Below are 24,875 nucleotides of genomic sequence, written 5' to 3' on the forward strand. Positions count from 1 at the left end.
CCCCAAAACGCCTTCCGCGCCGAAACAGTCGGTCCCCTCCTCCAAGTCATCGACGCCACTCCTCTTCACGTTACCACCAAAGGCATTCGCACCACGGGCGGCGCCCGAAGCGAAAACGCACAGTGCTGTGGGGTCGACGCCTACTCTCCCAGCTGGGGGCTCAACGCATCGACCACCAAGGCTGGAGGAACAGTCGGAACGCTTCATCGATGCCGACACTGGGAGCTTACGCTTTACAAGCGAAAAATTACGGCGACGACGCCTTTGGACTCGTATACCATTCCCTTAAAGCGCAAAAAGCCTGCTTCTGATGCACCAGTCTTGGTCGAACCGTTGACCCCTCGGACTCAAAGAATTGCCACGCCCTCGCCAACTTATTCCGATGCTGGGGATCAAGATGACGAATACAGCTTCCCAACCCACGCTGATCCTGATGCACAACAGGACGCATGGGTGGACACAGGTGACCAGGGTGATCAGGGGGATCAGCAACCCACTCTCGAACCTCAGATATACAATATCAAAACGTCTCCCACTGAGGATTCTGCGGCATTCAATGCCTTGATTGAAAGGGCGGCTAAAAACCACGACGTCGAACTCCATGCTGACCCTGTGGAGGTGGACTTCCTCTTTGACACTTTTTCAGCAGCTGAGAAAACTGTGAAAACTCTCCCAATGCTCAAAGGGGTCCTCAAACATGCAGCGGACATTTTCAAGGAGCCCACACGAGCTAGGGTGGTCAACCCTAGAATTGAAAAGAAATACCGACCGGCACCTGGCGATCCCACTTACATCAAGTGCCAGTTGCCATTGGACTCTCTGGTCGTTTCTAATGCCCGCAAGAGGGCAAATTCACAGACTACGGGTGAAGCTCCTCCCCCGGACAAAGAGTCCAAAGTGCTTGAAGCATCGGGAAAGAGAGTAGCAGCTCAGGCGGCCAATATATGGCGTATCTCTAACACGCAGGCACTCTTGGCACGCTACGACAGGGCACACTACGACACACTAGAGACCCTGTTGCAACATCTCCCAGACCAATATAAGGAGGCTGCAGAGATGCTTATCCAAGAGGGGAAGCTCATCTCCAACGCTTCGATAAAGTGCGCACTGGACGTTGCCGATACTGCAGCCAGGGCGATTAACACCAGTGTGATGTTAAGACGACAAGCGTGGCTCAGAATCTCTGGATTTAAGCCGGAGATCCAAACTACCATCCTCAACCAACCAGTTAACCCTGACAGATTATTTGGTCCTGAGGTGGATACCACCTTGGAAAAAATAAAAAAGGATACCGAGACTGCCAAGTCCATGGGAGCTCTCCAATCCCAACAGTTTCGGGGGAGCACTTTTCGTCACTCAGGCAATAGGGGTGTTTCCAGAGGCCAGATGTCCCAGCAAACACAATTCAATAAAGGTGGGGCGCAATCCTCTTACCCCAAACAAAATAGAGGAGGTTATCGAGGCAACAACGCCAAGGGCAGAGGCAAGGGCAACAACAACTCCCGTTCCTCTGCCTCCAACAAACGGTGACGCTCTGTCACTGCCCCCGACCATTCCACGCCTGTCGGGGGGAGACCCCAGCGGTTCCTGCCAGTCTGGAAAAACATCACCACAGACAGGTGGGTCAGGAAACTTATCCAGTACGGCTATTGTTTGGAGCTCACATCCACTCCATCCAACATACCACCAAAACACCGTCCTATGTCCACAGAGCATTTGCACTTATTGCAGCAGGAGGTTCTCGTCATGCTGCAAAAGGGCGCTATAGAGCTCGTGCCAGTTCAGGAGGAAGGCACAGGGGTGTACTCCCTGTACTTCTTAATCCCGAAGAAGGACGGGTACCTCAGGCCTATTCTAGATCTCAGGCCCCTAAACCAGTACATTCTCTCAGAACACTTCCACATGCTCACGCTGCAACAGGTTCTTCCACTCCTCAATCAGGGAGACTTCCTCGCAACCGTAGACCTCAAGGATGCTTACTTCCACATTCCACTCCATCCTTCACACAAAAAATACCTCAGATTCACTATTCAAAATCGGCATTATCAATTCAAGGTCCTTCCTTTCGGAGTGACCACGGCCCCCAGAGTGTTCACCAAATGTCTAGCGACAGTAGCGGCGCACCTCAGGAGACAACACATCCATGTCTACCCTTATCTGGACGACTGGCTGGTTCAGGCAAAGTCGGCCCAGCAGTGCGCCGCCGACATGTCCCACACCATTCACCTTCTTCACAGTCTGGGGTTCTCCCTGAACTATCCCAAGTCGCACCTTCAGCCAGCCCATGTGCGGCAATATCTGGGTGCAACGATCAATACTCTGGCAGCCACGGCTCAGCCAACTTCAGCGAGGATCGCCAACATCCAGTCGCTGATTCAACAGTTCCAACCGCAACGCTCGCTTCAAGCGAGAGTGTTCATGCAGTTGATAGGCATGATGGCCTCCTGCATTTTCATAGTCCCTCACGCGAGGTTACATATGCGCCCGCTCCAGGAATGCTTAGCGCATCAGTGGAATCAGGCTCATGGACAGTTGAAAGACCTAGTGTTGGTCACCGGTCGGGCATACAGCTGTCTGCATTGGTGGAATCCACGCAACCTTTGCAAGGGCCGACCGTTCCAAGAGCCTGTCCCACCGATCATCCTGACGGCGGACGCATCTCTCCAGGGATGGGGAGCTCATGTACTCCACTACACTGTGCAGGGGCTATGGACGATGCAACAAAAGATGCACATCAACTACCTAGAACTGATGGCAATCTTCATGGCACTAAAATCATTCAAAGTACATCTGTGCAACAAGGTCGTGTTAATCCGGACGGACAACATGACAGCCATGTACTACATCCAAAAGCAGGGAGGAACACACTCTCCACAGTTGTCTCATCTGGCTCAGAGCATGTGGAAGTGGGCCATTCAAAGGAACATCTTCCTCATGGCGGAACACCTCCCAGGCACGGACAATCAGATGGCGGACCTGCTCAGCAGGGACAGCCACCAGATGCACGAGTGGGAGATACATCCATCAGTACTCCGCCCGTACTTCCAGAAGTGGGGTCATCCACAGATAGACCTGTTTGCCACAAGGGAAAACGCAAAATGCCAAAGCTTTGCCGCCAGGTTCCCTCACCCACAGTCGCAAGGCAATGCGATATGGATGAACTGGTCAGGCAGATTTGCGTACGCTTTTCCCCCAGCACCTCTCATACCGCTGGTGGCAAGAAAGCTAAAGCAACACTCGATGACTCTCATCCTGGTTGCTCCAACGTGGGCACGCCAGCCATGGTACACCACGTTTCTGGAACTCTCCGTGGTACCGCATCAAAGACTACACCTCACGCCCAAGCTTTTAACGCAGAGCCATGGCGACATTCAGCATCCAGATCCGCAACAGCTCAACCTGGCGATCTGGCTCCTGAAGTCTTAGAGTTTGGCTACCTTGACTTGCCCCCTGAATGCATGGATATCATACGGGAGGCAAGAAAGCCCACCACCAGAGCCTGCTATGCAGCAAAATGGAAGCGGTTTGTCATTTACTGTGCATCACTCAACATCAACCCGCTAGATGCATCCACTCCCAACATCATCTGCTATTTGTTACATCTCTACAAATGCAATCTAGCATACGCTTCCATCAGGATTCACTTATCCGCCATAGCGGCTTATCTCCAGAACAGGCAGCATCTCTCAGTCTTCAGAGTGCCTGCCATTAAAGCCTTCCTAGAAGGCCTAAAGCGGGTCATCCCTCCCAGCACCCCGCCGGCTCCTGTATGGAACCTCAATGTGGTCCTCACCAGGTGAATGGGCCCACCTTTTGAGCCTCTACATTCATGCGAGGTTCAGTTCTTAACATGGAAGGTGGCTTTTCTCATTGCCATTACGTCTCTACGACGTGTTAGTGAGCTACAGGCGCTCACTGTACAAGAGCCATTCATTCAATTGCACTCCAACAGGGTGGTGCTACGCACTAACCCTAAATTTCTTCCTAAAATGGTTTCGCAGTTCCATGTCAATCAAACCATTGAACTGCCCGCATTCTTTCAGAACCCAGAAACAGTTGCCGAAAGAATGCTCCACACTCTTGATGTCAAACGAGCCTTGATGTACTACATCGATAGGACCAAAGACTTTAGGAAAACACAACAACTCTTTGTTGCCTTCTCAGCCCAGCACAAAGGCAACCCCATTTCCAAAGCAGGTATAGCCAGGTGGATCGTTAAGTGCATTCAGATTTGCTATCACAAGGCTAAGCGCACTTTAACGGTCCCTCCAAGAGCCCACTCCACCCGAAAGTTGGGGGCCTCTATGGCTTTCCTAGGTAATATCCCTTTGGAAGATATTTGTAGAGCAGCCACATGGTCTACACCACACACATTTACTAAACATTACTGTGTAGATGTGCACTCCTAGCAGCAGGCAGCTGTGGGGCAGGCTGTTCTTAAAACACTTTTTCAGACTTCTGCAGCTGGCACAGGCGGCCGCCGTTAATGGAGGAACTGCTATGTATTCTATGCTATAGATATGAATTCAGCAGCCCACATGCCTCGAACTGAATATGCTACTTACCAGTATGCATCTGTTCTTGGCATGTAGGGCTGCTGACATTCATATCGCCCGCCCTCTTCCCCGGCGCCTGTAGCGGCTGCAGACTTTTTAACACTTACTCTTAGCATGGCCATCGCTTACACTATTACACTCCATCTTTGCCACAATGGCTAAAAACAATCTGGGGATGGAGTCGATGCCCATGTGCACTGTAGTCCAGGGGAGGAGCCACCTATCTCGTGATACTTCGAAGACTCTTCCAGGACAACAATGTGCAATCATCCGGACCCAACACTAGGCGGCGATCTATGCTATAGATATGAATGTCAGCAGCCCTACATGCCAAGAACAGATGCATACTGGTAAGTAGCATATTCAATATAGCACTCTCACATTTTTTAAATCCATTATTAGTCCTGTAAACAAGAAAAGAGTACTGGCAGAGTGTGAGAGTTAATGTGGCGAGAGAGGGAATTGAGATGAGTGTGGCGCACTGACTTTAGATTCTTGAAATTGTGTTACATAAGTCCATTGGACACACTGCAGATGGGAAGACACTACATAACCTGCATTACTTCTCTTTTAATTTAAATAGTGTTATATAACTATTAATGCAAAAAAGGCGCTTTGTAAACACTGGAAAAACACTCCGAAAACACCAGTGAAATCCACAAAAAATAAACACTGAAAACAAAACATCCTAATCATAGTTATTACTTTCAAATTGATTCTGGACATGCCAACTAGGAAGTAGAGGTGAGCAATCATATGTCCAATATTTTACCTATTGCCATTCATTGATGGCCCTGTCATCTTATGGTGGAGCCACAAATAGCTCCTCTAAGCTGTAAAATAAAAGCACTGCAGAGTCGGGGACTGTGCATACATAGGACACAACAATACTTTGTGTTTTATACCCCAACATGTTGATCCACAGAGGTGACTGTTGATTGAAGGGCTAATGTGAGGGCTCGGTTTGTTTTCTAAATGGAACCTGTGAATGGCATTATCAAACAGGAATGGTACTGAAGCATAGGGGAGTGGTATTGGGCAGCTAAGTACATAAACACATTTCTCATTAACTCTAGGAATGAATCATGCACCTCACAACACCTATCTTCTAGAAGCTCCACCTATAAGCTAAGCTAACCACATTGTGGGAACAGCTATAACCTAGCTGGGACGCTTCTTCCCTAGCGAGCAAGGCAATAGGTATTATCAAGTTGATAGGTAAGAGAGCTCCTCATGGAATAGTCAAGGCTCAACATCTCTCCAAGGTTCTGCAAATCACCTCATAGCTAGCCAGTACATAGATGCCATTAAGTAGCACAAGAGGTACATGGTGACGAAGGTCACCATGCTGACCCAAATATTGACCTCTAACTGAGAGGTTTCTCTGTTTTTTCACAGACTGTACAAAATTAGACCTACTCACTGTCCCTCTCCCTAAATCCTAAATTGCTTTAATGCATGACCTAACCCCCTTCCACCCCTAATACTTCATATAAAGAGCTGTTCAGCATTCCATCAGTGCCAACATAGTTCAACTTTGCAGGACCCGTTAGAACATTCACCTTGGACCTACCTTGTCTTGACAAGGTCTCTTCATGGAGGAGTTTTAACACTAGTTGGAGAACAGATCTAGATTACACCTGACTATTGATGCGGAGTTCTATGTTCTAGCTTAGCCTGGTGTGGGTTTATCAACTTGTTGAGATTCTACTGGCTTTGCCTATGTTTTTGTCACTTTCTTGACTGCAAAGCTTACAGTGTTTCTGCATGACAGGGACCCGACGTGGTTTTGCAGCATAAATCAATATAGATTCATACACTCTCCATACTTTTGCCATCTGTGGATTGGTTGAAAATGTGCAACTTTTTTTTTTTTTCAATTTTTGCAACACTTTTGTTGTGATCTACAAAAAGGAGATGCATCTGTAACATCTCAGTATGATGGTAACTAATAATAGACTGTGTTATTTGCATCTGCTCCATCTTTGTATTCCCTTTTCAACTATCATTAGCAGAGTGCCAATGGAATGGAGTTTTATCTTTATGAGCAACATATATATATTCTTGTGTTAGTGGATACCCAGGGACCCCTGATTGGGGATGGTGCACTACGTTGCTGTGGTCTCCTAGCCTCAGTGCAAATATTCTCCACTCACCTTCTATACCATCAACAGAAAGGAGTCTTGCAGAGTTCTGTTTTGTTAAAAATTACATTTGACCAGAAGCTCAACGCGTTTTGGCTATACAATAGCCTTGCTCACCAAGGCTATTCTATAGCCGAGAAGTGTTAAGGTTTTGTGCTTGTATTTTATGTTTGACTTGAATCAGAAGCCGTTAGGGTAAACGCTGGTTTTGAAACTCATTTATTCACTGCTCAGACATCACGAAGAGAAGCTTAAGGCCTTGAATCCCAGCACTGTCTGACTGGATCCACCACCTCCTTTTAGACTTTAGAGGACCTAGGGAGATATGGGAATGCAAGTGGGGCTACTGCATTTTCTACAACCTTTTTCCCCGAAATAAAGGCTAAGTTGTGAATGACTCTCGCAAAGGTGCTGCCCGCGCAGAGGAACCTTTTTGGTCTTCTGCAGACTCATGGCTTCGGGGGGCAGGGGGGGAATGCCTAGTCTGAAGTGTGGAATGACACTAGTTTTTTTTTCTTCTCCAGACTGGAATAACTGGGTGTTACAAAGAGAGGTGTGGGATGGTGGAAGGGCACCAGGTATTAGTTTTGTGAAATAATGAGATTTATGATGGTGCTATAGAGAGGTGGGTGAAAGTGACAGACCAAGGGTATTTCTTTCTGTACCTGTGGAGGGAGATGGTGCTGGGTGATGGGGCAGGTTGGCAGTATGCTAACTTAATTTTAATATTTAGCTGGGATTGTGATGCTCATTTGGTGTCGAAACCCTAGGTATGTTTCTTTTAGAGTACATCAGTAGGGGATGTGGTTGTTGGAGGAAGGGCAATGTTTTGGATGGATTCCACATACTAATACTAGTCTATCTTTGAGCTGCTGATGCATTGATTGAATCAGCTGAATCAGAGAAAGATGATATTAGCGGCAATATGGCATAAGCTGTCGATTTGTCAGCCATATGGATTTTTCAAGCTTTATTTTCCAGGTGACCTAGACAACTCAAGCTTTTCTCTTATTGTCTATGAGGTCACTTTGATCTCTTTTATGGAAACAACCCCATTATTGACACTCTCCTTGTAGAATTATATGGAGTTTGGAGCTAATTGTAAGTCTGTGAAATGGTGAACATGTAGCACACAGTGCCAAAACTGTAAACATGGAAAATATTTTGAAACAAATTTGACATTTATTTGTGCTTTGTTGAATTTCTCCTCTACTTTAATATTTGTGATTTTGTCACGCTTTATTTTTTATAGATACCAAGTTTCCAGTCCAAGCAATAGCGGTTCAGAATGTCTCACTCTTCAAATTTACTTCAGAGAAAGAAGAATTCGACAAGCAAATCCATCCAGTGGGACAGTCCTCTACGGTCAACCATTGCTAATCTCCGTACCAAAACACATCCTTACTGTAGATTACTTATATGAAGTTGTTTTTGAACGTATTCGGTAAGTAGGCCTTTGAAATAATTGTTCTTATTATTTCTCCTTGGAATTTCGTTTTGCTGTTTTCCACAGCTTTTGCCTCCTTTTACCTTGGTAATCCAGCATTATGGATCTGAAGTTAGAGGTACCATTAAAAATGCTCTCTTGTTTAGTTAATACCAATTTAAAATGATTCTAACATCTTGTGTGAAATAGGCAAGTGATATCTGCAGTTACAGCATGTCATACATATACCTTTTAATTTTAATTAAAATTATCTATTTTATTAAATATTATCAGGAGCCCCCAGATAATTCATTACTGTTTCAGATTGAAGGACTACTAAAATTGTGAGGTCTTTTTTCCCTCCAAAATATTTATCGGTCTTCCTTAGACTCCATTTAAAAAAAGGATTTTCCTGAGAAATACCAAGGTGAGAGCGTCTAAATTAACATCCAGGAGCCCTAAATCAACATCCAGTTAAAATAGCTGTTTGAGGCATATGAGCTGTAGATTTTATACTTTAGCATAGATTGCCGGTGTTGGGCTCGGATGTTTGCACTTTGTTTCTGTGGAAGAAGTCTTTGTAGTCATGAGATAGGTGACTCCTCCTTATCATAGTGCGCATGGACATCGACTCCATCTTCAGATAGTTTTTTTCCGCCATCGGGTTTGGATGTAAACCGCTGCGGGTCGGTGTCGTATTAGATTCCCCTTCGACGCGCAATCCTTCACCGCTCGACGGTATTGTTTTTCGATCGCGTTCCTCGACGCGCATCCAACAAAAACCCCAACACCTTCGATTCCGGTCGTGTATGCGGGCCATTGGGCCTATCCGTGCCATCAGGCCCTACTGCTAATGGAAAGAACTCCATTCAAAAAATGCCCCCTGTATGGTGCCAAATTTCCACACACTGATCTCCACGTGTCCTATAACCTTTGCCTCTCTTCAGAACACGAGGACAAAGATTGCTCGGCCTGCGCTTCATTTCGATCGAAGAAAATATGTGATTGCCGGGCTCGACGTCACGTAATGTCTCGATCCAGTACCTCGGTGCCGGACTACATCTTCAATGCAGGTCCCGATGCTCCAGAGGAACAAGAACTGGATAATGAAGATAACGGCGTCTCTGAGGCCGACGAATCAGAGGCCGTAGATCAGACGGTTACTCCAGTCAATGAACTGTGAGTACAGACATCGAAACCCTTACCCCTTCTCAAAAACATAAGGCTCCGGTAACACCTTTGCCTTCCGGCTCAGGTCGACACAGTGACAAAGCTTCAGATGCCCGACCTCGGGCTCGAATCCGAAGTCCAAAGACAAGCCTTCAGGCGACTCTGGACTGAGCCAGCCAACCATCAGTACCGAACTACCATCCCTGGTACCGAAACCCAAACATTCGGCACCGAAACACCATCAGGATAAACCCTTGGAGCCGAAACCAGACCACAAATCTTCGGAGCCGAAAAAGAGCAAATCTTCGGAACCCAAAAAAGACCATGAATCCTCGGAGCTGAAAAAAGACCATAAATCCTCGGAGCCGGAAAGGTCATCGGACTCCACAGCTCCTCCAAAGCAAAAGGACACTAAGACACCTCCTAAAGCTTCGGAATCGAAACCAAAACAACCAAAATCATCGGTGCCGAACAAGGATACTGCATTAAAAGACCTATTTCAACCAGATCCAGTGGATCCTAAACAAAAAACCCTTCACATTGATCCTAAAATGTGTCATATCAAGACAATTCCATCTAAAAAGAGACCTTTGGACTAACCCTGGGCTGCCAACTACGCTACACTCGCAAAGTTTGCGAATTGCACGTAGCACAGTGCAAAATCGCGTAGCGTAGTTGGCTTTATTTGCTCGCTCGCGGTACTCAACGTCAAGTTGGTGACCGCGAGCAAGCAAAATGACATCCCGGTGAGACTTTTTCCTCGTTTGCGAGGAAAATAAACCTCCCAGCAAGATTCTCAACGCGGGAAGTCAGGTTTCTCATTCCGAGTGGGCACCTATTTTCGCGATGAGAAACTTCCAGTCCATGTTGAGAAAGCTGCTGCTCGAGTAAAAATCTACTTGAGCAGCAGAAAACGACAGCTCGCACTGCGCGAGATGCCGTTTTCAATGATTGCACAGTGCGGACAAGCATCCGGCACTGTGCAATCATCGCGAACCGCGCACTATGCAGTTCCCGTAGCGCTACCAAATCTCGCCTAGTGTGAAGTGCACTTCGCATAGCTAAGCGTAGCGCAACTACCCGAACTACGCCCAGGGTTACTTTGGACTCCCCAGAAGAACCCAAGGTACCCTTAAAGAAGAGAGACATGGGAACTTTTCCAGCCAGACCCTTCTCTCTTCCAAATATCCCTACAAAACCACTTTCTCCAGCGCTCTCTCCAATGCTTCCGTATTCACCTGCACCACAAGATGATGATGATGATGATCACCTTGGGGGTGGGAGTTTAGATGAAAACCCCCAAGAGGATAATGCTGATGACACTACTCTCCCACCACCTGATCCTTGGGAGGATTATGATAATCCACCAGATGTCCCAGATCTCCCCGATCCAGACTCTTACCCATCTAGACCATCCCCCCAGACGACAGCATAGGTTTTGTACAGCTCATAAATAGAGCTGCACATTATCATGGGGTAGAATTACACTCCGACCCACTGGAGGAAGATTTTTTGTTAGAGACTTGCACACAGTCACAAAAAAATCAACAAGCATTCTACCTATGTTAAAAGGTATCGTCAAACATGCACTTGACGTTTTTAAATATCCGGTCAGGGCTATAGTTCTCAACCCCAGGATTGAGAAAAAGTATAAACCAGCTCCCAACAATCCAGCTTATAATAGAGTACAGCTCCCTTTAGATTCCTTGGTTGTGTCAAATGCACGTAAATGAGCAAATTCCCAAATATCAGGAGATACCCCACCTCCAGATAAGGAGTCTAAATGACTAGACGCATCTGGCAAACGCATTGCCTCACAAGCAGCAAATCACTGGCGCATTGCCAATACCCAAGCTTTACTAGCCAGGTATGATAGGGCTCATTACGATGAGCTTGAAAAGCTCATACAACATCTTCCTGATCAGTATAAGGCTAAGGCTAATGACCTCATTCAAGAGGGAAAATGAATTACAAACACTTCTATAAAGTGTGCTCTTGATGCAGCCAACACAGCGTCTCTTGCAGTTAACACAAGTGTTTTTCTACGTAGACACGCATGTGCAGTCCACAACTCTTTATCAACGCTTTGATCAAGAACACTTATTGGGATCCACTGTAGACACATCTTTGGAAAAAATGAAAAAGGACTCAGAAACTGGTAAGTCCATGTGAGCCCTACAGGCAACACCCACTAGAGTTTTTTTTTGTCGCTCCTTTTATAGGGGTGCTTCTAAAACTATTGGGACGGACAACACCTCATCCTCCTACAAAACACTACTCAAACCTCCCCTAGCAGAGGTTATTTCAGAGGAGGTTATAGAGGCAACAACAACAAGGGTAGAGGCCGCAGTAATAATACCCGCACCTCTCCTGCTACAAAACAGTGACTTCCCTCCACTTCCCCCCCGAACATTCCACTCTAGTCGGGGGAAGACTATCACAGTTCCTACCTGTCTGGAATTCCATCAACACAGACAAGTGGGTAAGACAAATTATCCAGTATGGTTACTGCCTGGAACTCACTTCAACTCCCCCCATTCATACCCCCAAAACAACGTCCAATGTCCACAGAACATCTGACACTATTAAAACAAGAGGTTCTCTCTTTATTACAAAAACACGCAATAGAACCGGTTCCCTTAGCTCATCAAGGAATGGGGGTTTACTTCCTAGTCCCAAAGAAGGACGGTACTCTGACCAATACTAGACCTCTGACCATTAAATCTCTACATACAGTCGGACCACTTACACAAGATCACTCTCCAACAGGTTCTCCCACTGCTCCAACAGGGCGATTTCCTTGCCACTCTAGGTCTCGAGGACGCCTACTTTCATATTCCCATTCACCCCGCTCACAGAATATATCTTCGGTTTGTCCACTTGTGGGACACCCCCGCGCCCCCGCGCCGCACGGCCACCAGCTGATGCGTGTGCCCCTCCGCTGTGCGCTGCCTCGCTGCCTGTCTTGCCTGCATTGTGCTTGATTTCTCTTGTCTCTCCCCTTGTTTTGCGCCACCTGTAATTTGTGCTTGTTTCTTTATCCCCCAGTCTTTTTTTGCCCGTGTTTAGCGTGTTTTGTGAAGAATTTGTGCTTGACCTCTCTTGTCTCTCCCCTTGTTTTGCGCCACCTGTAATTTGTGCTTGTTTCTTTATCCCCCAGTCTTTTTTGGCCCGTATTTAGCGTGTTTTGTGACGAATTTGTGCCTGTTTCGCCGTCCCCTGTCCTGTTTCCCGCCTCCCTCGCCGCCCCCGCTTCCCGCCACCACTTGCGACCCCGCCCCTTTTTTCCTTGTGTTCCCTCCCCGCTCCCGCCTCCCAGCTGACCCGCCCACCCGCGCACTTGGCCTTAAAAGGCGACCGTGCGGTACAGGTAAGTGTGACCCACTTGTGGGACACCCCCGCGCCGCACGGCCACCAGCTGATGCGTGTGCCCCTCCGCTGTGCGCTGCCTCGCTGCCTGTCTTGCCTGCATTGTGCTTGATTTCTCTTGTCTCTCCCCTTGTTTTGCGCCACCTGTAATTTGTGCTTGTTTCTTTATCCCCCAGTCTTTTTTTGCCCGTGTTTAGCGTGTTTTGTGAAGAATTTGTGCTTGACCTCTCTTGTCTCTCCCCTTGTTTTGCGCCACCTGTAATTTGTGCTTGTTTCTTTATCCCCCAGTCTTTTTTGGCCCGTATTTAGCGTGTTTTGTGACGAATTTGTGCCTGTTTCGCCGTCCCCTGTCCTGTTTCCCGCCTCCCTCGCCGCCCCCGCTTCCCGCCACCACTTGCGACCCCGCCCCTTTTTTCCTTGTGTTCCCTCCCCGCTCCCGCCTCCCAGCTGACCCGCCCACCCGCGCACTTCGCCTTAAATGGCGACCGTGCGAACGCGCAGCGGTCACGCGCAGCGGGCGCGCCGATTGTGCGCCGAAGGCGCGCCAAAGGTAAGCCCGTCTGCGCCCGTCCGCGACCGGATCGCGACCAGCGCCAGGACCCCTGGCCCCCACCGACGGAAGCCGACCCGACGAACCTACAGCGCCGCCGACCTCATCGCACTCAACACCGGCCGATTCCCAGGATGTCACCGAGCCGCCCCAAAGCACACCCACGGACCCTTCAGCTGCCACGCCTGCAAGTTCACCTGCATCCGGACCTTCCCTGAACCCGCCAAGCCGAACTCCAGCAGCACCCACCTCAAGTGTATCCTGCTCAACACCCGCTCCGTCCACAGACACGCCGTAGAACTCTGGAACCTGCTCGACACCACCACCCCCGACGTTGCCTTCATCACCGAGACCTGGATGAACGCCTCCTCAGCCCCAGACATCGCCATCGCCATCCCGGAGGGCTACAAGATCACCCGGAGGGACCGAAACGCCAACCAGACGGGAGGAGGCATCGCCATCATCCACAGAGACACCATCCGCATCACTACCAACACCGATGACACCCTCACCACCGCTGAACACCTGCACTTCCAGATCCACACCAACCCGAAGACCACCCTCAGAGGCACCCTGATCTACCGACCCCCGGGACCACGCACACGATTCAGCGAGGACATCGCCGACTTCATCAGCCCGCACGCTCTCCCCTCCGCCGACTACATCCTCCTGGGGGACCTCAACTTCCACCTGGAGAACAACAACGACCGCAACACCATCAGCCTGCTCGACAACCTCGACAACCTCGGACTCAAGCAACTGGTGACCACCCCCACCCACCTCGCCGGACACACACTCGACGCCGTCTTCTCATCCAGCAAAGACGTCACCTTCAGCCACGCAACAGGACTCCACTGGACGGACCACAGCTGCGTCCACTTCACCTTCAGAAGAACGACGATCCACCACCACCAGCAACAGGTTGCTCGAAGAAGCTGGAACAAGATCACAGCCGACCAGCTCACTGCTTCCCTGAGCCAGCACCCTCCCGCCAACTCAGCGAACCCCAGCCAGGCCGCCGACAACCTCACGAAATGGATCAACGACTGCGCGGACGAACTCGCCCCTCTGAGAACCCCACCCAGCCGATCCTGCAGCAGAAAAACACCATGGTTCACCGACGAACTCAAGAGCTCCAAGAAGAACTGTCGAGCCCTCGAGAAAGCCTGGAGAAGGGAACCAACGACGGACAACATGAACACCCTCAAGCTCGCCACCCGGAAACACCACCAACTGATCCGCGCCACCAAGAAAAATGCATACAAGGACCGGCTGGACAACAACGCACACAACTGCAAGGAACTCTTCAACATCGTGAAAGAGCTATCCAACCCCAACGCCGGAAACAACGACATCACCCCGTCGCAAGAACTCTGCAACTCCCTCGCGTCCTACTTCCACAACAAGATCACGGACATACACAACAGCTTCAACAACCAACCAACGCAAGCCACAACCGCAACGACGCCACCCACCACCACCCTCCGCACCTGGACCCCGATCAGCACCGAAGACACCATCCGCACCATGAACTCCATCCACTCCGGATCTCCGACTGACCCCTGCCCTCACCACGTCTTCAACAAAGCCGACGCTGTCCTCGCACCCCACCTGCGGGACATCATCAACACCTCCTTCGACTCCGCCACCTTCCCTGAGAGCTGGAAGCACGCCGAACTCAGCGCTCTCCTCAAGAAACCCACAGCAGACCCCACCGACCTCAAGAACTACCGTCCCATCTCGCTCCTCCCGTTCCCGGCCAAAGTCATCGAGAAGACCGTCAACAAACAGCTGGCCGCCTTCCTCGAGACGAATGGATCCCTCGACCCCTCACAGTCCGGCTTCCGAGCAAACCACAGCACCGAGACCGCCCTCATCGCCGCCACCGACGACCTTCGAACCCTGATGGACAACGGAGAAACAGCGGCCCTCATCCTCCTGGACCTCTCCGCGGCTTTCGACACTGTCTGCCACCGCACCCTAATACAGCGCCTCAGCAACATCGGAATCCAGGAGAAGGCACTGGAATGGATCACCTCCTTCCTCGACGGAAGAACACAAAGAGTCCGCCTACCACCGTACAAATCAGAGGCCACCGAAGTCATCTGCGGCGTCCCTCAAGGATCCTCACTGAGCCCCACCCTCTTCAACGTCTACATGAGCCCCCTCGCGGCCATCGCACGCCAACACAACCTCAACATAATCTCCTACGCCGACGACACCCAGCTGATCCTCTCCCTGACCAACGACCCCGCCACCGCCAGAGCCAACCTGCACGAAGGGATGAGAGACGTGGCCGAATGGATGACGACCAGCCGCCTGAAACTGAACTCAGACAAGACGGAGGTCCTCATCCTGGGCTCCACGCCCTCCGCCTGGGACGACTCCTGGTGGCCCCCCGCCCTGGGCACCGCACCCAAACCGACAGACCACGCACGCAACCTGGGCTTCATCCTGGACTCCTCCCTCTCCATGACCAGACAAGTCAACGCCGTCTCCTCGTCATGCTTCAACATCCTGCGCATGCTACGTAAGATCTTCCAGTGGATCCCCACCGAGACGAGGAAGACGGTCACCCAAGCCCTCGTCACCAGCCGTCTGGACTACGGCAACGCCCTCTACGCCGGAACCACTGCAAAACTCCAGAAGAGACTCCAGTGGATCCAGAACGCCTCGGCGAGACTCATCCTCGACATCCCCCGACGCAGCCACATCTCCGGACACCTGAGAGACCTGCACTGGCTCCCGGTCAACAAGAGAATCACCTTCCGACTCCTCACCCACGCACACAAAGCCCTACACGACCAAGGCCCGAGCTACCTCAACAACCGGATCAACTTCTACACTCCCAAGCGCCTCCTCAGATCAACCAACCACGCCCTCGCCGCCGTCCCCCGCATCCGAAGAGCGACAGCAGGAGGAAGATCCTTCTCCCACCTGGCCGCCAAGACCTGGAACTCACTTCCGACCAACCTGCGCCTGACCCAAGACCACCTCTCCTTCAGGAAGAAGCTCAAGACCTGGCTGTTCGAGCAGTAGCGGCACCCCCCCCCCCCCCCAGCGCCTTGAGACCCTACGGGTGAGTAGTGCGCTCTACAAATGACCTGATTGATTGATTGATTGATTGATTTGTAGTGGACGAACAGCAATATCAATTCAAAGTCCTCCCATTCGGAGTGACTACAGCACCCAGAGTCTTCACAAAAAGTCTTGCAGTAGTCGCAGCTCATTTGCGCAGACAACACATTCACGTGTTTCTTTATCTCGACAACTGGCTCATAAAAGCCAAGTCACACACACACTGTGGACACAATACACACAGAACAATCCAGCTGCTCCACGACTTGGGATTCACAATAAACCTATCCAAGTCACACTTTCAACCGTCCCACCTCATTCAGTATCTAGGTGCCACAATAGATACCTCAAAAGCCCTTGCATACCCCAATCTAGTCGGGATAGCCAGCATGCAAGCTCTCGTATCAAGATTTCAACCTCAACACTCCCTTCCAGCTCGAGTGTTCATGCAGCTAATAGGGATGATGGCCTTTTGCATCCTCATCGTTCCTTATGCAAGCCTTCAAATGCGTCCCTTACAAGAATGTTTAGCACCTCAGTGGAACCAAGCTCAAGGTCACTTAACAGATCTGGTGTTGGTGGACAGCCGCACTCATCACTCTCTGCAGTGGTGGAACACACAAAACCTATCCAAAGGGCGGCCGTTCATTGACCCGATTCCACAGATAGTGCTCACCACAGACACATAGCTCTCCGGCTGGTGAGCTCATCTTCAAAACCATACGTACAGGGTATATTGACCCATCAACCAAAACAGCTCCACATAATTCACCTGAATTTACTGGCAATCTTTCTAGCACTAAAGTATTTTCAACTCTTGCTAGTAGGCAAAGCTGCATTGATCCTTACAGACAACATGACCGCAATGTATTTCATAAAAAAAACAAGGGAGGACACACTTTTCAGCTTTCTGGGTGTTTGGGAGGAGTATAAATCTTGACCCTTACTGTTCCTTCTCTTGGGAGCTATCTGGTCCATTTTTCCAGAATTCAGGGCTCACTCTGTGCCTAGTCTCTTGGCTGGAGCCATAGTGACTGCAAAGGCACTGACTAAGATGCCCATCATCTCTGCATGTGTCCTGAACTCTACTTCAGACCAGGCTAAAGTTTCTAAATCTTTGCCCAACAGACAGTTCACAGGTAGGTTTGGGGAAACCACAACTCTTTTAGAGCCAGTTACCCCTCCCCAGCTGGCATTCACAATTGCCAATGAATTAACTTTTGACATTGCTAGCATTGGTCAATTATTATCTGTTCAGGAGACACAAGTTTCTCTGTCACCATAGTGACTCTGACCCCTGCGTCCATGTGTTCAGTGACCCATCTGATGAACTGTCCCACTTCTACAATGAGGACATCTGGTATGAGAAAGCTTGGTCTGGCCTCCTGTACCTTCTTTATGGAGGAAGGGTCATCTTTCACTATGGTGATAAGCAGAGCAACAGAGGTCCTTGACCTACATCTTCCTTCCATCCAGGCCAAGACCAGTGTCTTGACAAAGGTACTTCAACCGGAACTAACCTCCGCAGAGCGTCTGCTTTCCTTCAATGAAGCCCTCACAGACATCCTCCTGGAGGCTTGGCCAAGCCCTGCACATGTACTCCAGTGCACAGGATGATTGCCCAAGCCTCTTTATAATGCCCTCAACAAAGCAAAGTCATTTTGTTGGTGGCAGGATCATGCACCGCCTGCCACAGTGTCGAGCTATAGCATAAGACAAGTCTGTGCTACAAATTATTCAATGGGGTTATACCCTCCCATTTCTGGAAAACTCACCACCTTTGCCACGGGTTTCATATCAATTGATGTAAGGCAGCCTCTTCTTGCTACGTGAGGGGGTGCGGGCTCTTTTGGGAAAAGGAGCCATTTAGCGGGTACCTGCATCAAAAGTAGGTGGTGGTTGTTATTCCTGCTACTTTCTGGTGCTGAAAGAGGAGGTCTCTGCCTTATCCTAGATCTTTTCCCTCTCAAAGCCTTACTACGAAAGGAGAGGTTCAAAATGCTCACCCTAGCACAAGGTCATGTCTGCCCTGGATCCCAGAGACTAGATGGTAGCCTTCAACCTCCAGGATGCATATTTCCACATTCCCATCTTGCAGGCCACAAGTGTTACCTGTGGTTCACTGTGGCTGTAGTTACAACACATCTTTGGAGGTCAGGGGTCTCCGTGTATCCTTACCTCGACGACTGGCTGCTGAATGCGGGCTCGCCCCAGGAAGATGTCACCCACCTCCAGACAACAGCGAACCTTTTGCACTTGCTGGGGTTTAATATCAACATTACTACATTAATCCGGACTCATTCTCAAATACTCCCTTTCATCGGAGCAATTTTGGGGACACTATGTATTTGCAAGTTTATCCTGCAAAGCCAAGAGTGTGGGACATTTGGGTTATAATCCAGATGTTTCAGCCTCAGTCTTTCATTTCAGTGAGACTGACTCGGGGGATACTGGATCTGAAAGCCTCCTGCATCCTGCTGGTGAAACACGTCAGGTGGCACATACAGCCTCTGCAATAGGATGTCAAGTCCCTGTGGGTACAGCACCAGGGAAATCTCCCTGACCTAGTTCAGATTTCGGTGGAATCTGCTAAAGACCTCCAGTAGCTTTTGACAAACTGCGATTGGCTCAGAGGCAGATATCTCCCATCCCCACCCAGTGCTGACAGTTGTGTGGCCGATACATCGCTTCTCGGTTGGGGTGGCAACCTGGGAGCTGTGGAGATCAGAGGGCTCTGATGTCTGGCTGAGACTCTGCTCCATATCAGTCTTCTTGAACTAAGGGCCATCTGCTTCACATTGAAAGCCTTCTTCACAGCCATCATGAGAAGGCTGTTCCAAGTGTTCTAAACAATACCACTGCCATGTGGTATTGCAGCAACCAAGGTGGAGTGGGTTTGTGGATCCTGTGCCAGAACATGGCTGGAGCATCAGGACATCCTCCTGCTTTTGCAACACCTGGGGGGGATCTCTGGACACCAGGGCAGATGAACTCAGCCGTCGATGCCTTGCATATCACAAATGACGTCTGCAGGCTGAGGTAGTGCGTGGTGTCCTCTGAGAACGGAGAGAATCTTGGCTCACTCTGTTTGCCTCTGCCGAGAACGCACAATGTCAGTGTTTTGTGCTGGACTTTCCAAAGCGGTGCTCGCTCAGAGTAGATTTCCATTTAAAATGTAACACGGGACTGCTGTATGCCTTTTTGCTGATACCATTCCTAAACAGAGTTCTCGCGAAGATCAGAACCAAGTGGGCCCAAGTCAACTTTGTGGCTCTGGATTGAGCATGAAGAGTGTGGTATCCAGAACTCCTGTACATGAACAGATGTTCTCTGATCAGGCTGACCCTGCTGGAGGATCTCCCGTTACAGCAACAGCTGAGGATCTTTCACTCTAATCTACACACTCTCCAGCTTTATGTTGGAGGTTGACCTTTGATAGTTAAGTGTCTTTAATCTTCCTTCCCAAATCTGCATTGTTATTCTGGCAGTCTGGTGTCCCTCAACGAAGACTGGATACACCTGCCGTTTGGGTCAAGATTGTGGCTTGGTGCTCATCATGATATGTTGGCCTATGTTCTGCTTCTCTTTCGGAGTTGCTGTTTGTGTTGTCTTTAGTCCTTCAGGGTTTTGCTCTGGGCACTGTTGAAGGTTACCTGCCTGTCATTTTGGCTTGTTTGCGGTTGTTAGATCAGCCCTCTCTGTTTTAAGTTACCTGATGTACCACATTTTCTTAAGGGCTTACCGCCTCTGTTCCCACCTAACCCTTTTGTTATGCCCCAGTGAGACCTTAATTTGGTCTTGAATTATCTTTTGCGTTCTCCCCTTGAACTTATGCACAGCTTCCCTTTGAGGCTTCTGCCATTTAAAATAGTCTTCTTAATGGCAAACACATTGGCTAGGAGGATGACCATGCTTCTTGCTCTTTCTGTTAACACCTGGACCCTGGTCGTGGACCAGGGTCAGCGGAATCGATAATTCTCGCCTCGGTGCCTACTCTATACAGGGCTCGTACTCGGCAACTCGGGGCATTAGCTTGCCTAATCTCCACAACGGCCCCACCAATGCCGGGGATGCCTGGCTCCACCTTGGGGATTCCAAGCGGGGACCATCCCACAGGGAAAGTCAGGACGGGTTCCCAGCGGTATACAGCGCCAGGACCCCGGCTGGCAACAGTGCGCTTTACAAGTATACACATTACATTACATTACATCAACCTATACACCAGCTTCTACCAAGAAAAATTGGCTCTTCGGCCTTGTGCCTCTTTCTTGCCGAAGGTGACGATCCCCTTTCGTGTTGGTCAATTATTAATCTTCGAACATTTTTCACTCTACCTCACCCTTCCCAGGAAGGGAAGAGACTCCATTGTTTGGACCCAAAAAGAGCCCTCTCCTTTTACATTGATTGCACCTAAGAACACTGGGTGGACTGCCAGCTCTTTATTTGGTTCGCTGCAGCGAGAAGAGGCAAGGCGGTGCAGAAATTTCAGAGGATTGTACTCTGCATCAAAATCTGCTACACACTAGCTAAGATACACAGAAAACAAAAAGTGATGTGGAGGAACAAATATCTTAAAGATTCCTAATAGGGTACATTTAATTACTCCTATCCACTGGTTCAATATCCCATCAAATTCACATATATTTCAATGAAGTCACAACCATTGCTCCTTCTTGGTCATAACCACAATTTATTTCTTCTAATTGCATATCTGGTTAGGACCAATAATCATTTTATATGCCAACCTCGATCAATAAAATTCAACAAAAATATGTACAATATACATTTACAACACATACAAAGTTACACACTAGCTAAGAAGCAGCCCCTGAAGGCTTGGGGGCTAATTCCACCTGACTCCAGGCTGCTACTGCTACATTAGCATGCGGAGTGCCCTTCCTGGACATCATTTGGGCTCCTACATGGGTGTCAGCCCACACGATCACTTAACACTAGTGCCTGGACAGTTTGGTCTATTGAGAAAGGCATTTTGCCCATTCCGTCCTCCAGTTCGCAGACCCACCATTAGGGAGATATTAGAAGGCTTCAATAACACGTCTTCTGGTAGGGACTCTAACTGTAGATTCCTAATTGACTCCCCCATCCTCCCTGTTCTGCAAGCCGGGCTTTTTAACTAAAAGATCCTGTTAGACTCTGCACACTGATCACAAATCATTCTGACGTGGCTTTGCGTTTTTGACAGGGAAATAGTCACAAAAGAAATTGATGTCAGCGCTCGTCCCTTCCACGGACAAAGTTGATGCAGAACTGCTGACACCACCTACCGGTGTGCAGAGGTACTGCCCAAGACTTTCCGGATCCAGTCTGACTCATGCGTAATATCCTACGGTGAGGACTCTGCGGTTGGATAGTCTCTACCAGAAAAAAAACATGACCAAAGGTAAGTAACTTGTCATCACAAAAGTCCAAGACTGGAAAAAGTGTCCAAAATTACTTGGAGAGAGATGGTCCCTCACGTTTTCAGTCACACAGAGAGCGTTACACAGTGTATTGGTATACAGGGGGAACAGGCCAGACTTGGTTTCTTTTATCTCTTGTTTACAAGGTCAGAATGTTTTGTTGATGAGTGGCAACACTGCACCTAAGCTTGGGAAATAAAAAGGGGTTTATGTAGTCCATATATGAACTACTAAACCCATCTTTAGTTTTGATGGCACTTGTGCCGCTGTTGGAGCACATATTGTTTTCTGTGCATGCTCTCATTGGCTTTGGTTCAGAAACCTTGATTAGTTGGCCTAACACCCTGGCAATCACATCCTGTATCAGCCCACATGAGTAGTTTAGTCTCACCTTTTCTGTTTTCTGTTTGATCATAACATATTTACTTCTTTCTCATTCCTAAGTTGTTTTCCACTGCAGAATGCTTTTTTAATGCTGCTAGATTTGAAGGCTGGCAGTAGCATGGCTGTCTTATTACATTTGTTTTGTGCGGTTAGAGTTCCTGATTGCCAGAAGGCAGCTTCAAACTCATGATTATGCAAATCATCAGGGACGGGCATCTTAAGTTTTCAGTTGGCCATCTTGAAAATGCTCTGTTGCAGCTTGGAAACAGTATTTTGTTGAGGCCTAGATAATAAGTAGGGGTGGGCGTAGTTCGCGAAGTAGCGCTTCGCGTAACAACGCAAAGTGCACTTCGCACTACGCGTAGCACTACGCGAACTGCATAGTAGCATGTTCGCACTGTGCAAGATGTCGTTTTCAATGATTGCACAGTGCCGGATGCTTGTCCGCACTGTGCAATCATTGAAAACGGCATCTTGCACAGTGCGAGCTGTACTTTTCTGCCGCTCGAGTAGATTTTTACTCGAGCTGCAGCTTTCTCAAAGCGGACTGGTAGTTTCTCATCACGAGTGGTCGCGAGCATGCGCGACCACTCGCCATGAGAAACCTGACCTCCCCGCGTTGAGAATTTCCCCGGGAGGTTTATTTTCCATGCTCGCGATCGTCAACTTGATGTTTCTGATCGCGAACAAGGAAAAAGTCTCGTGAGGATGTCATTTTGCTTGCTCGCGGTTACCAACTTGACGTTGAGGACCGCGAGCAAGCAAAAAATGACCGCTACACTACGCATGTTTGCACTGTGCTACGTGCAGTTCGCGTAGTGTGAAGTTGTGCAAACTTCGCAAACTAGGCGAGCGTAGCGTAGTGCTTTGTCCAGGGTTAATAAGCCTCTCTAGGACTTAGTATATGGTGCACACTCTTAGGAGTAATGCACCTTGCATTAATCTAGGCACCATTATGGTGATTTTAGTTTTCTTTGATAACCATAGAAAGCTCTCAAAGTGGTAGCTATGGAGAGCAGCCTTGGGGCTGATCTCGGAGTTTAAAGCAGCTTGTTTTATTACATTTAATAGTCTGTGTAGATTAGATGAAAATTAACCTCAGTGTTTTATAAAAAAATAAGTCTATTTATTACACAGCACAATCACTAGCACTTTGGTCTAACTCCTGCCCGGAGATATCAACAATGCACACAAGAATACTTCAAAATAATCAGGTAATTAGCACAAATTGGTCTCCAGGGGGAGACCAAACCATATACTAAGAAAGTGGAATGCAAACTACAAAGGAGAACGGGGCTTGGACCAGAACACTCAGAGGAGCTGGGGACACAAAGAACCACCCAAGGTAAGTAACCAGGAACCCCACAGAGGCTGTGTGCAGAGTGGAAACACAGCTGCGTCCCCTTTGGAAGTCAATGGAGAAGTTGCGGTTGCAGTTTTAAAGAAGGAGCCTTCCTAGAGGACCCTGAAGAAACCCATTGGAAGATAGAAGGTTGGAGAGCCACCCCACCCATGGATGCCTCAGGAACCAGGTTACCTGTACCAAGGAAGCCGGTGCATAGGGGTGAAATGACGTTGGAACCTGCCGTAGACGACAATTGGAGACTTTGAAGAAGATGCCGCTGGAGAAGACTGTAAAGGTGTCTGGTGAAATCCAAGGGTGAATTCTTGAAGGGGAGAACACCTACAAGCAGAGTCTATGCCACCCAGAGGTGACCAGGAGGTTCCTGAAGCAGAATGCCCACTGATGTCGAGAGATTAAGGAGTGAAGACTGTGACCTTGTTGCTGAAGCTATGAGGACCAGGTGATGCCGAGGAAGACCAGGAGCCGTGCACGAGCTGTCCCACGGATGATGTCGGTGTTTAGGTGGTTGGTGTCTGGGGGGAGCACCAACAAGCCTTGGTAGCCACAAATTGAGTGAAAAGTGAAATTATGCAAATGTTGGGACCAGCAAGGTCCAAGCAACTCAACAGTGCAGGTGAGTCAAAGCAGTCACGAGCAAGCAAGGAAGCCCACTGAAGCAAAGGAAGACCCTCGAGAGAACCCACAGCCTGAAAGGCACAGGAGTCTCACGAGGACCTCAGTCAGCTCACTAAAGACGAAGAGCCGCGGTGCAGAGGATGCAGTGAGGACACTAATCTTCGAGGAAAGAGGTGCTGGAGGCTTGAGCTTCTTGTAGCCGAAGATCTCTGGAGGTCAGGACGAACAAGCCTTGGCAGTGGCAAGTCAACGCGGTGCACAGGGGTTTGATTCCAGCCGCTCCAATGAAAGATGCTGTCCTCAGAATTGCAGAGAAGACAGATCGGGCCTCTAGGTAGCTGCAGAACCACCAACTGTGTTGGTGGGCCTCGGGAAGTCCGTAGGGCGGCAGGAGCAGCAGACTGGTCAGCTTTGTTACGGTGCCTGTAGATGCCGGGAGGGACTCCTTCACTCCAAAGGAGATTACTTCCGATGTCCTTGATGCCCACAGGCCTTCTGGAGAACCTGGATAAGGCACTGAGGGCGCAAAAGACTTGAAAAACAGCGAGAGCCGGAGTATTCCTTTGATGCAGTCTCCATTCCAGTCGAAATCCAAAGAAGTCCAAGTGTCCAGATATTCGAAGAGTATCTTGGTTTCTGAGGTGAGTTTTGTTCCATGACGAATCTAAGGACCCACCCACAGGGAAAGGGTTGGAACGACTCAGGTGTCCCTCTCAGAGGAGGGGCTGGACAGACGGGAGAATACTCCCCTGCCCTTTGTTCAGTTTTGTGCCAGAGCAGGGAAATAAGAGTTCCTG

At 49.1% G+C, this 24,875-nt stretch overlaps 1 protein-coding gene across 1 annotated transcript in view; it reads left to right on the top strand.

The window, feature by feature from the left end:
* Window positions 1-24,875, top strand: part of USP4 (ubiquitin specific peptidase 4) — a 742,179-nt gene that overhangs the window by 478,723 nt on the left and 238,581 nt on the right. The window contains exon 14 of the mRNA XM_078661202.1: window positions 7,953-8,144. Within this exon, the coding sequence (XP_078517328.1) occupies window positions 7,953-8,144 (192 nt within the window). The remainder of the gene's footprint in view (window positions 1-7,952; window positions 8,145-24,875) is intronic.

Source organism: Lissotriton helveticus, chromosome 9 (assembly GCF_964261635.1).
Source record: "Lissotriton helveticus chromosome 9, aLisHel1.1, whole genome shotgun sequence".
Taxonomy (NCBI): domain Eukaryota; kingdom Metazoa; phylum Chordata; class Amphibia; order Caudata; family Salamandridae; genus Lissotriton; species Lissotriton helveticus.